Source organism: Pinus tabuliformis, chromosome 3_2 (assembly GCF_031772625.1).
Source record: "Pinus tabuliformis cultivar Carrire ecotype Pingquan chromosome 3_2, CPIR1, whole genome shotgun sequence".
Lineage (NCBI taxonomy): Eukaryota > Viridiplantae > Streptophyta > Pinopsida > Pinales > Pinaceae > Pinus > Pinus tabuliformis.
Genome location: NC_142302.1, coordinates 978,447,142 through 978,460,330, shown reverse-complemented (window position 1 = coordinate 978,460,330; position 13,189 = coordinate 978,447,142). Strand labels below are relative to the sequence as shown.

The window sequence follows — 13,189 nt, the reverse complement described above, 5'->3', positions numbered from 1 at the left end:
CGTTATATCTTTTCAAACAATAGCTTTTATGGTTTTATCTCTTGCTTTATCATATCCAATTCCATTTAACTAAGTGGATCCTTTTTTTCAGATAGAATTTGTACATTTCAGTGAACTCTAAATAGAGGAAATTAGTATTATATCTCTAACTTAATAACAGTTAGAAGGGTTAGCTGGAGTGGTCTAGAGCCAGAAGTGTTATATTTTGATATCGTTGCTAATTGTTGAGCCAGAGGTGTTGTACTTTGATATTGTTGTTGGTTGTTGCAGAGCTTCAACTATCTTTGATTATATTCCCTCTATTCCGTTGAGGCAAAGACTTGAAATCACTCTATTCCCTTGAGGCAAAGACTTGAAATCAGGACCGACTGTTTTACCAGGTTTACCGTCCACGAAAGGTGGAGAAGTACTTAGAAGCTTCCAGTGCTTTCATTCCAAGTGAAACCAAGTAAAAAAATTATTATGGAATGACAAAACACCATTTCTCTGTGATAGATTGTGCATTAAACAGAATTAAAGCTTTTAAGTTTTAATAAATCGATTTTGCAAATAAAAAAATGTTTGAAAAACGCGTGAACTTGAATGCAGAATTTTATAAAAACACACGATACATACAAAATACGCAGAGATACTTTTGCAGAATGAGAATGAAGAGCTTCAAATAAGTTGAATTGCATGGATTTGACTGTTACAGTAGGATTGTTTTAATTTTGGGGCCAAAGGATAATGAGTCCAAGAATTATAATAAATCTCAGAAGATGGAGCCATCTGGGTTTGTGGAGAATGAGTTGAATGGGCTGGTACATCAACCCAATTAATGGAGAACATAACTGCAGCTTCAGGTGTTTTGCGATGAAATGTTTATCATCTGGGTGTTATTACCATCTCCTTTAAGAGCAGCTACTGGGACAAATGGGGGCGGTGCGCATGGGATTCGAACTTATGCACATCCAACTCTACCGGTGCTAGTATCACCACCACCACCCCCCATGGGCTTCTGCTGCACAGCATTCAGACGGCGTCTAAGAGGGAAATTATTCGTGTCGTGGACATTAGAGCTTCTGTGGGCGTAATTATTGTTACGATAAACATTTGTTGTTGTTGGTACGTAAGACTTGTTGGCAGCAACCTCAGCAGAGGCAGCAGCAGCGGGAGCCTTTGAATCTCTTCCTTCTTCAGGATTGCTGGTATTGTTGTTACTGGTTTTGTGAGAAGCAATGTGACCGCCCATGACCACAGGAGTTGAGAGCTGCTCCCCGTTACGAGGTGGAGAGAATACCAAAGGCAAATACTCATCTGTATCACAAGCAAACTTGGAGTTCCGAAAATGATCTTCCAGCGCGACTCGACCCTGGAACATATGAAACCCGGTCGATCAATTAAAGCTGACCAGGCTAAAAACCCAAAAAAACATATGCGTTGAAATAAAAAATAAGCACCTGAACTCTGGCATAAGTTACTTCGCAGATCTTTCGAGAATTGAATGCTTCCCATGGCTGTTTGTGGAAGGCCTTGTATAGTTTCCAGGTGGCTTTAGACGTGGTCATATTGACAAATGCATAACCCAGATTGCATTTGTTTCTGCAAAAAAATTTAAACAAAGTTACTAACGTTCGGTCAAACTTGAATATGGTTTCTGCAAAATATAAAGTATCACATTAACTACAAAGTTATTAACCTTCTGTCAGACTTGAATGGCTTCTGCAAAATATAAAGTATCATATTAACTTACCAAAAATATAAAGTATACTATTGACTTGCAGAATAAAGTATCCACTAAAACCAAGCAAGAAAAAGTATCCTATTTAAGCTCCACTTAAGCCAAGGTATTAAACCGTCCAGTTAAAACCAATTTGCATGGTGGCTGACAGAGGAAAAGCAAGCCAGAAAAAGCACCCTATTAATGGTGGGATGGTGGAGGGATTCAAGTAATAAATTTATCCTGTTAACATCCCTATTAATGGTGGGATGGTGGAGGGATTCAACTAATAAATATATCCTATTAACATCCTATTAATGATGGTATGGTGTAAGGATCCTAAATAATAAATATTACCTATCCACTGAAACCAATTCGTATGGTTGAATGACTGGTGGAAACCAAGAAACAAGGAAAAATATGAAAAATATCCTTTTGATGTCCACTTAAAACCAATTTGGATGGTTGGATGATCAGAGAGAAGCCCAGAAAGAGAAATATCCTATCCTCATAAATTTAAATGTCCACTTTAATTTTACAGTCCACTTAACCAATTTGGATGAAAGACACCAACAAAGGTCACAGGAAGGAAACCGAGGAAAAAGTATTTTATTGACATCCACTTATCATAGGTTTGGGTGGTGAGAGGAAGGATGAACACAAACCAAAAAACATATCCTTTAACAAGTTTAGACAGTCTGCAAAAATTTGATGGTGGAATAACTTGAGGGAAACCAACAAAGAGAAGTGTCTTATTAAGGCTCACTTAATCCAATTCAGATGATCAGATGTGGAATGACAGAGAGAAACGATAAAGAAAAAACATCGTATGAACGTTCAGTTTAACAAATTTGAATGATTGTTAATTTGCATACTGTGATGACAAGAGAGAAAGAAAGCAAGAAAAGTAGTAACTTACCAACTTCAACTCAAATTGATCAGGATAGTTGCCAATTTGGATCATGGAATGTTTGAAGAAAGAAAAGACAAGAAAAGCATCTCATTAAGATGCACTTAAATCAATTTGGCTCATTGCCAATTTGGATAGTTGAATAACAGAAGGAAGGCTGAAAAAAAGTATTTCTATTAACATCCAGTTAAACCAATTTGGCTCATTGCCAATTTGGTTAGTTGAATAACAGAAGGGAGGCTGAAAAAAAAATATTCTATTAACATCCAGTTAAACCAATTGGCATCCACTTGAAATAATTTAGATAGTCAAGGCAGGGAAACCAAGAACCATGCCATTAATGAGGGAAAGCAGTGACAAGTTTTTCTTACTTGAAATCGATTGGCAGATACACAAAATCGTAAGCCGAAAATGGCTCGCTTGGGTCCGTGATGCGCTCGTTGCAGCTGATACAGTGCTGGTCCAGCATCGATAGAAGCATCTGCTGACTGTAACAACATGACAGACCCAATTTAATCCCCCCCCCCATTAATCCAATGGAAATCCAATCAACCAACAAATTGAAATCATAAAACTTCCAATGGACCAACAAATTGACCACATAAAATTCGGAATTTAAAGCTGCCATTAAAAGAGACAAACCAGACCTGTACTTATTGGGAATGTTTTTGATCATGACGGTCGTTCTGGCTTCGCTGGAATTGGACTCCGCTTTGGCCTCGTCAAAGGCAAAATGTGAAGCGGTTTCGCTGTGTATTCTGGCAGAATTATTACTGCCAAACTTAGCAGAAGCAGCAGGTGGAAGAGGAGGCTTTACGCCATTGGCTTCTGCTGGAGAGAGCTCACCTCTCACCTGTTGTGATTGCTGCTGTTGGTGGTGGCTACCGTTACCTCTCCTTCTTCTGACATCAATGCCCAACCTCAATCTGCCATTATAGCTGTTGTTGGTGGTGGTGTTAATGTTGTTTTTGTTGGGGTTGGTGTTGGTGTTAGGGTTCCCTCTGCCAAGACAGCCTGAACCACCGCTCCTGCCTCTGCCACCCCTGCTATTCAACGCCGACGTGTGGGTTACCCGTTCTGCAATCGGCCGCTGCGCCCACGTTGAGTCCAGCTCGGCCGTGTTGGTCCAGCGTGGATAGACAAACTGCTGACGTGGCTCAGGGCGAATGAGCATGGGAACGGGGTGGACGTGATTACTGTTGGCACCACCACTACCACCCTGGTGAAGAGGTGGAGAGGCGTGCATGATGGGTTGTTGGAGAGGGAGTGGTGGTGGTGGCGGTGGCGGGCGTCTGGTTTGTCCACCAGGGCGGCTGAATTCAATTTTCACACGCTTCCCACCAATCTCCTGCCCGTCCATTTTTTCCAGCGCACGCGCAGCGTCCCGCACATCGAAAAACTCCACGAACTTGTGCTGGCGTTTAGTCGGGGTCTCCCTGAGCTCCTTCACGGCACCTGCAAAACAACCAATGCAAAGCCACAGGGCAACAAAAAATAATATATATATAAATGAAGCAAATCCGTCAAATCCAGAACACAGAGAGAACAGTACACACATACCGAATGCCTCGAAGATCGATATGAGCATGTTAGTGTCGATATCCGCATCCAAATTGAAAACCACCAGTGTGCCCTGGTTGTGGCCTTCTGGACCGGGCGGGAGACCAACAGGAATGGTGTACTGTGCCCATATTGCCTTTCCTCCTATAAGTCCTCGTGATAATCCCGGTGGCGGTGGTGGCGGTGGAGGTATTTCATCATGGTCTTCGCAGTTCTCATTCTCATGATCTTCATCTCCCTTTTCTTTTTTCCTGTGCAGCAGACTATTGTAATGCTGCTGCAATCTCCTTTGCTGCATCAAATGTTGCTCCTGGATTTCTGTCAAGCCTGCTTTCGCATGCCTGAGATCGTAATAAAGAACTGTCACAAGCCCTTCTCGTCTCCTCTCCAAATCCAATGCACGAACAGGACCCCAGACCTCCAATTCCTGCCTCAAATCCTCTTCGCTCAATTCAACAGGCACAGAACTTAAAAGCAGCGCTCGAGATGCATGTTCTCGGCCTAATGGATAAACAACCCCGGGACTCGAACCCGCGACATTGCTCCCACTACGAGCAGCAACACCACCAGTGCTGCTCGAGTTCTTGTTGTCATTGTAGCTGTAAGGCCTGATTAGGGGCATCAATGGAAGACAATGGTTGTTAACATCCCCATGAAAACCAATGGGAACTTGCTGCTGTTGTTGCGGATGGTGCTGCGCCTGCCTGTTATCCCAGAGCGGCTGTTGAATTGAAGCAGCAGGATAAGGAATGCCCATATCAGAAGCATTATACATGGGCACGACTGGATTCACAGGAATCGAACACGCGCCCGCTGTAGGTGAAACATATGGTCGTGCGTCTAGGCGGTAAGAATAATAGATTTGCGGAGGCGGTGGTGCTGCTGGTTGAAACATGGCATAAGGACCCGGTGTAAACTCTTGGGCACACGGGTCCAAATGTCCAGAAGAAGCCGAAGAAACACGAGCAGGTGCTACAGATGTATTCATCATAACCAGAACAAATATTTTCAATATCGCAGCAGCAGCACAGCGGCGATTCGAACCTTAGACCTCGGAAACAAAAGCTTCAAAATCCAGCCGAAATTCAGAGGCGAAAATTAGAATCCCAAGCTCTGCTGAACTTCAAAGCCTGCACATTAGAGCAATTATTTTTTCTTAGCATTCAAATTCCTTGTAAAAGCATAGACAAACAGACTACGCGCCACATTTGGCGTTTTGCCCATCACAATACAGCAAATCCCGCAAACGAACCCACTAAACACCCGAAAATCAACACTGTCGGACCGGCGGACAAAGCTGGCCCTCGAAATAGCACATTCCCAAAGCTCCCTAAAAATACTCCCAAACATCAAACCAACCCCGCAATTTCAATGCAAAACCACCGAAACCCTCAAAGCTCACAACTCCAATACCGCCATTAAAATGCAGACACGACATAACCCCAAAATTTAACCGCAATTCATTCCATTTTTCTCAGAATCTTAGACAGCACAGTCGCCCCCTACTACTCCAAGAAAATGACACGACATGACTACCCTGACCCTTATCCAACAGAGTGAGACAAAAAAAGGAAAAGAAAAAAGAAGTCACTCTACAGTATCATCTGAACTGTCAAACACACAGGCAAAGACCAAAGGAAAATACACATTAGCATTCATAATGTGCTGCAACTTACAAGGCTGGCTGGCATCCTCTTCTTGCACTTCTTCTGCTTCTTTGGATCCTCCTTTTTTCTGATCACTGCAACTACTACACAGGAGGCCCTCCTACCATTTTCTCTACATGAAATACACAGCTGCCACAATACACCCAAGCAAAAACAGCCCTGTATCACAAATACCCAGAAGGGGAACACAAAAATAGCAGCCCTGCCTGCATCTCAGACGAACCTGAAACACCATAGGAGTTCCGAGTTCCTTGTTCCTTGCCTTGCCATCGCCTTCCTTATGCCCGTTACGATGGATGCCCCAAAACCGCTGTTGTCAACACTATTAAGTCGATATAATAACACAGCTTGTAAAAAACAAATATCACCATGCAAACTGGCGGTTTCCAGTCCACGCAAAGCGCTTTCCAGGCAACTTCATAAACCGAAACCCTTCAGACAACACCCACCGTCCACCGCTCCCAATTCAAGTGGTTTCCCGGCAGACAATTAAATGTCGCGACTCGCGACATCGACAAATCTCGCTCGACCAACACGTCTTTTCCGGGGATTTAAGGAGGAGAGAGAAACGAGTCACCCGACAGTCAAAACCCTAACATTCCTTGGCCGTCGATCGCCACGCCAGCACTGTTCCTCTCCGTCAGATCGCCGCGATGGTGGGTGGCCCCGTGGAACGGCCGCTTTGTGCCGTAATATGGTGGCGGCGCCGCCATAGCGACGGATATATACAAATATTTTAATACATACATGAACGCAAAGATTTGCCGCGAATATCTCCGTCAATTAAGTCCCGCAAAGAGAGTGGGGCACGTCTCGTCCCGTCCGTCTCGACGGAACGTTTTGACGGTGGGGCCCATAACGCCGTTTGTGTCTCTCTCCCTCCTCGCCGCCATTTCCCCTCACCGGCAAACAGTACCCTCACCTATGAATTTTATAATTAAAGATGAATTTAATAACTATAAATATGAGTTTAATACTATGGTCTCTTTGACCTTATACCTAGGAGACTGGATTCACCATGGGGTGTTTATTTCTTTTTTGTTGTACATGTTTCGAATTCGGGTTAAACAAAACTTTTTACTATATCTTCCCTCGAGAGCACACGAATCTGTGAGGTCTGTGTTGCCATTCCCCTAGGCACACTCGCTAGGGCCATGATGCCATTTTCATTCCCTCTATATCTTATTAAACTATACCAAAGTCTATACCAAAGTCTCTTTGTCTCGGTCTCTGTTTGTCTCTCCCCTTATCTCTCTATTTCTTCCCCCTCTATCTCTCCTCCATTGAAAATCTAGAGAAAATCCCAGTCCTACATTTTTGTATTCATGGGTATGTTTCACCACTTTTAACATGTTCCTTCCATTATATTATTTTATTATTTTATTTTTTAAATGTAAGGTTTTTTATTTTTCTCATTATAGATATAGATTTTTAATCAAAATAATCTAGGAAAAAAATTAATCAAAACATCATACTAAAAGTTTTATTATGTTATTTTTAATTAAAATTAGCAATAGTTATCTTATATTATTTCTTTAGTTAAAATTAGAAATTGTTATAAATCATTTGTTATGGCAATTAAATAGCTGATTTTCATTTTTTAATATAGATTCTTAAATAAAATAAGATATAGTAATTTAGATATTGTACTAATTTTTTAACAAATTATTTATTTTTATTTACAGATATGATTTTTTCCATCAAAATTGAAAAAAAAAAATTAAGGAAATACTCTTTTTCATTTTTTTTATTTTTTTTATTTTTTTTCACGAATAAGATTTTTTAAGTCAAAATTGAAAATTAATTTTCTTAAAAAATACCCTCTTTCATTTTCTTTTCCTTATCATAACATAAACATTGTATCAAATTTTTAACCAATTATTATTTTTATTCAAAAAAATGAATTTTTAAGTCAATCTTGGAAATCAATTCTTTATTTGAGCACCCTCTTTTAGTGGTTTTCTTAGTTTTTGTTGTTACAATTGGATAGTTGGTTTTTCATTTTTGGAAGAAGGTGAGATTTTAACCAAAATGCCTTATTAAGATTTTTGACGAGGTATTCACTTTTTATTCATAAAGGTAAAGGTAAGTATTTAATGAAAAATGAAAATTAGAGTGTGTGGCAAAGTATTAATAGAATTTTCTCTATTGTAATTAAATTGGCAAAGTACTATTTTCAATAATTTTGTAGATTTTTTCTTATTATGATCAAATATTTGATTTTCATTTTAAAAGAATGTAAAACATTTACTTCAAAGTTTTTGACAAGATATTTAGTTTTTATTCATAAATATACATTTTTAATTATAATTGTCAAAGAACTACACTTTCTTTAGTTTTGTTAAATTTATTTTATTGTTATTAGATAGTTATTTTGTTCTACTTATTTATTTTTTGTGAAGGTATTCTCACCAAATCTACTGGGAACAATTATAATAAAAACCTAAAAACTTATGAAGATCTTCTTAATCTTAGATATAAGTTCTTAAACAAAACATGATTGACACATCTAGTAACATACCCATTCTTCTTAGTTTTTACTTCTCGAATTTTTTCTATTATAATTAGAAAGCCACTTATGAAAATCAAACACAAGTAAATTGAGACAATTGAGACCTTTACCAGAGTATCTATTTAGGTTAGTCCTTTACTTTAGAATTTTTTTATTGTGACTAACACAATACTTGATTTTCAACCACAAAACTTTTTAGTGATAGATATAAATCCTTAAACAAAATCTTAGATAGTGATTTATGAGAAGATAATCACTATCATGAGTCTTATCTTTATCATTTTTTCTATTTGACTAGACAACCACTTATAAAATTCAAACATGAGACATTCAAGTCATGGATATGGGCCCTTAAACATATATTTGTGAAAGGTACCCACTTTCATTATTGTTTACTCAAATATGTTTTTCTATTACAATTCGATAATTGTTTATGAGATTCAAACACAATACATTTAGCTCATACATATTGATCTTCAACCAAAACACCAAACTAGGGTCTCCTGCAAAGTATCTATTCCCATTAGTCTTTAATTGTAACTAGACAACTACTTATGAGAATCAAACATGACACTTTTTACTCATAGATATGAGTCCTTAACTAAAACACCAAAGTAGGGAATTTGGTGACATACTCACTTTTGTTAATCCTTACATGTAAAATTATCCTTGTCATGATTAGATAATTGCTCATGAGAATCAAATGCAAGAATTTTTGCTAATGAATATAGGTCCTTAAATAAAACAACAAGCCAATGCATTTTGCAAGGTACCCACTTTTACCAACCCTCACTTGTAAAATATTTTTAGTCACAACTAGGCACTTCATTATGAATTGAATGTGAGACTTATTACTTGTGGATACAAATCTTTAAATCCTAAATTGGAGCATCTAGAAAGATATCTACATGTACTAGTTTTTACTTGTACAACTTTTTTTTTTCTTATTATAAGTAAGCAACTACTTATAAGAATTAGATGCAAGAGTTTTTACTCATGGATATAGGCCTTTAATCAAAAGGCCAAACTAGGGAATTATTAAAGGTATCCATTTTCATTGGCCTTTATTTACAGATTTTTTCATATCCTGACTAGATAGTCACTTGAAAAGTCAAACAAAATACTTTTTAATCGCAAATACGGGCCGTTAACCAAATTACCAATCAATTATTTAAGAAGATGCCCACCTTCACTAAGCTTTCACTTATAGAATTTATTGTTACAACTTGACATTTACTTACGAGAATTAAATCCAAGAATTTTAACTCATTTGTCTTAGCTTTAACCAAAACCCCACATATCGATAGAATTTTTCCTCGAGCTTATAAGAATCAAACACAAAACTATTTCTTCATGGATATAGATCTTTAACCAAAGCCACAAATCAAAGTATTTGACAAAATACCCAATTTTATTAGTCTTTTATTTTTAAAATTGTGTCTCGTGATTAAACTCACTTATGAGAATAAAAACAAAAACTCTTACTCATGAACATAAATTCTCAACCAAAACACCAAACCAAATCATATGACATTGTGTTCACTTATAAGTGCTCAACCAGAATGCCAAACCAAAACATATAACATTATATTCAATTTTATTACCCTTGTAAATTTTTCATATCACAACTATATTAATAATTATAAAATGAAACATAAAACATTTTTTCCTTAGAAAATTAACTTTAAAAAAAAAACAAAAAAATCTTTATATTCCAAAAAATAAAATATACATGTGGCATTCACAATAGACTTCAAAATTATACCTACTACAATACCAGGCATGTCTATGCACTAAATCATATAAAGTTAACATAGTTTGTGGGCTCTAAACATGCCTATTCTTTTTTATCATGAAATCACAACAAGAACCAAAATTATAGCCTTATAACAAAACAAAATCATAAACATGTACATGAAGCATTAACATTTCAATCTGATATCCTTGAAAACAGTATAATACTTCAAGATGACCTATGGCCAAAAAATAAAACTTAGTTGCATCAAAAGAAAAAACTCATAGTTTGAATCTCATGATCCTCCATGAACTTCGCAACTAAATTGAGCCCTCGTGAAAGTCCAGAGCCTCTTTAGGTAGTTTATCAATAGATTGATTGTGTTCCCTCAATATGTGAGAAAAAGAAACATAATCCATACCATGAAAATAAGGAATATGTAATAATGTGAAGAAAGTTGCTAACTTAACCTTAATATTTACCCTAAAACCTAAAGCATAGCGAATCTGAAATAATGTTTTATATTATAAAATAAAATAACTCTTACAACACAAAAAAAAAATTGCCCCCGACTAACTTCATTAAAGGAACTCAATCGAACTTCATAATTAATAACTAACATAATAAAAACTTGAGCTTTAACTCACTTTTGAATTCTTTTACCTAGCTTGATCACATGACCTACAACTACCTCTATAAAAGAAACCTTATCCTAAAATATATATACATTTTAAACTCACCACAACGTATAAGTAAAATGGCACGGAAAAGAAGCATAAACAACACCAACTTTGTGTATTGTCCAATCTTGAACATACAAAAACAAGCCATTTTTGTTCCAAAATAGATTTGATTTAAAAATATAAAACATTTTACTCATAAAAATAGAACCTTAACCCATCATTAAATCAAGAAATATAACAAAATATAACTTTCATTGAGTCATTCCTATTGAATATATCATCTTGTGCGCTCTAATCTAGTTTAATGGGGAGACAAAAGTCTATAATAATTACTCACATCTTCGATGGACACAAAACCTTAAACAAATGAGAATAATACACGTAAACATGAATTCTCTCTCCCCATCTAACACAATGGGGGATCATAATATTATAATTATTATTGGAATAATTGCATGTTCAATGATGAGATGTGGTTGGGATTTCTTTTCAATGCAAATTTTATTAAATAATGATGCACCCATGTACGTCTCACGATGTAGAACACTTATTAAACAAACATCTTCTCAACTTCTCACAATGGAGGATACTCATTAAATATACGTTTTTAAAGAGTTTTTTCTGTGTTATTTTCGCAGAACAAGTATTTGGATTGGGTTGATGTAGTAGTACGTTTATGTGTTTAAATGCTTAACATTGTTAGTAGTTTGGGTGTAACGAACTTAGCTTTATTGCTATCTTTGCCATGCTATGTTTAAAGTATTTTGTTATAATAATATATTTTAATGTTTGAAGTGATGTGTTTTTTTTGCTTTGTATGGTTTTTGGAGATGGGTGATTATGTTTATGGAATAATTGTTTTAGGTAGATTTATTTGAAATTATCACTTTTTTTTTTTAGCATAATCATGAAGTTTCACTCCGAGAATGTTGATATAAATGAATTGTTAATCACTGAAACTTGACCAACTGAACTAATTCTCAGAACTTTTGATATTTTGTGTTATATTAATATTTATTTACTTTTACATTTTTATTTAGTGTTTGTTAATAACATGATGCTAAAATCACCAACAATGTTGACACTAAGAGCGATGGAAGATATTATTACATCAACCCAGAAAATTGTGCCTCAAAGCCAACTTTCATATTGACAAAACTCTTAATGTAAACTCTTTGAGGTACAAGTTTTTGGGTTGTTGTGGTAATATCTTCCATCGCTCTTAGTGTCAACATTGTTGGTAATTTTAGTATCATGTCTTATGGTTTGTATTTGACTTATACTTGTTATTTATATGATGTCATGCCATATCAATAGTTGTTGTTGACTATCTTTGCTACAATGGTATATTTCACATTGATGTTCATCTTCCAATAGTGTGTGTGTGAGAGAGAGAAAGAGAGATCAACATTGATGAGTATGTTTTATGTATTTTGTGCGTGTTAAGAACATCCATGGTGTGCGAGTGTGTGTTAAGAGGCTTCTAGGTTTGTGTGTGTTGTGAAAATCCCACATGCATAATTTTTCTCAATATTATTCAATCACCTTATGGAGTACAAGAATTTAAACATACTTGTTTGTTCATGGATTGTGCCACAAAGCCAAAATTTAGGGTTAGATAATTGTTCCCATATATAAATGTTATCATGAACTAATAGAACATTTGCCTTCATATTTACCTTACCAATACTGTGTGTGTGTGTGTTAACATCATTGTTCTAAGTGTGAGTGTGTGTGAATGATCTTACATACGCGATAATTGTGAGATAGAGATGGTTATAATATATTACCTACACCAAAATCTTTGCTTAAGCAAATGCTAGCTTCGGGGTGCAAGGCTTGAACTCGTATGAATCTTCCCTTATCCAATGGTTTCAATGTCTTACCTATTGGAAAAGGCAAATTAACATAAGCCAATAACAATGAATCTAAGGAGTGGTGATGTCAACATATCCTATTATAGCATTGAAGCATAATGGTGAACACAATTCAATACCCCTTATATTGAATGTGCATGTTTATGATACTAAGTCAATCAATAGGATCATCTAGATATAGGTTTATGTATACAATTGGAAACCCCAAAATATGGGATCACACCCCATCATCATCCACATAATATGGATCTTAGTGATCAAGGTAGACCATGTCAATTCCTAAGCAACCACTAGGTTTATGTATTGACTCCTCAACTCGATCAAATCCCTCAACTATTGGTTACCTTTATTCGTTGACCATGGAGGACAAATCAAATTACATTAACATCCACCCTTATTTGATAGGGAAAACAAATTCTAACGACCAAACCAAACAATGTATAGTAATTTTTTATAAGGAAACCTAAAGCACTACCACGTAGTAGCAACCAACGTTCAAATGAAGTCAATGTATGAATGTTCTCACCTCAAACAACAATGTTCATG

At 36.4% G+C, this 13,189-nt stretch overlaps 1 protein-coding gene across 1 annotated transcript; it reads right to left on the bottom strand.

The window, feature by feature from the left end:
• Positions 1–632: 632 nt before the first annotated feature.
• Positions 633–6,326, bottom strand: LOC149183896 (protein terminal ear1 homolog). Its single transcript, XM_089417303.1, has 6 exons — positions 5,846–6,326; positions 4,170–5,299; positions 3,257–4,064; positions 2,981–3,097; positions 1,440–1,581; positions 633–1,351 (listed from the first exon to the last, which is right to left on the bottom strand). The coding sequence occupies exons 2-6, from the start codon at positions 5,158–5,160 to the stop codon at positions 941–943; spliced, it is 2,469 nt and encodes an 822-aa protein (XP_089273429.1). The 5' UTR covers positions 5,161–5,299; positions 5,846–6,326; the 3' UTR covers positions 633–940.
• Between the last annotated feature and the right edge of the window lie 6,863 nt (positions 6,327–13,189).

Coding starts and splice junctions, on each gene's coding strand:
- LOC149183896 (XM_089417303.1), bottom strand. CDS start 5,160: ATGATGAATACATCTGTAGCACCTGCTCGTGTTTCTTCGGCTTCTTCT. Junction 3,098..3,256: donor AACATTCCCAATAAGTACAG/GTCTGGTTTGTC, acceptor ATGTTGTTACAG/TCAGCAGATGCTTCTATCGA. Junction 1,582..2,980: donor TATCTGCCAATCGATTTCAA/GTAAGAAAAACT, acceptor ATTTTTTTGCAG/AAACAAATGCAATCTGGGTT.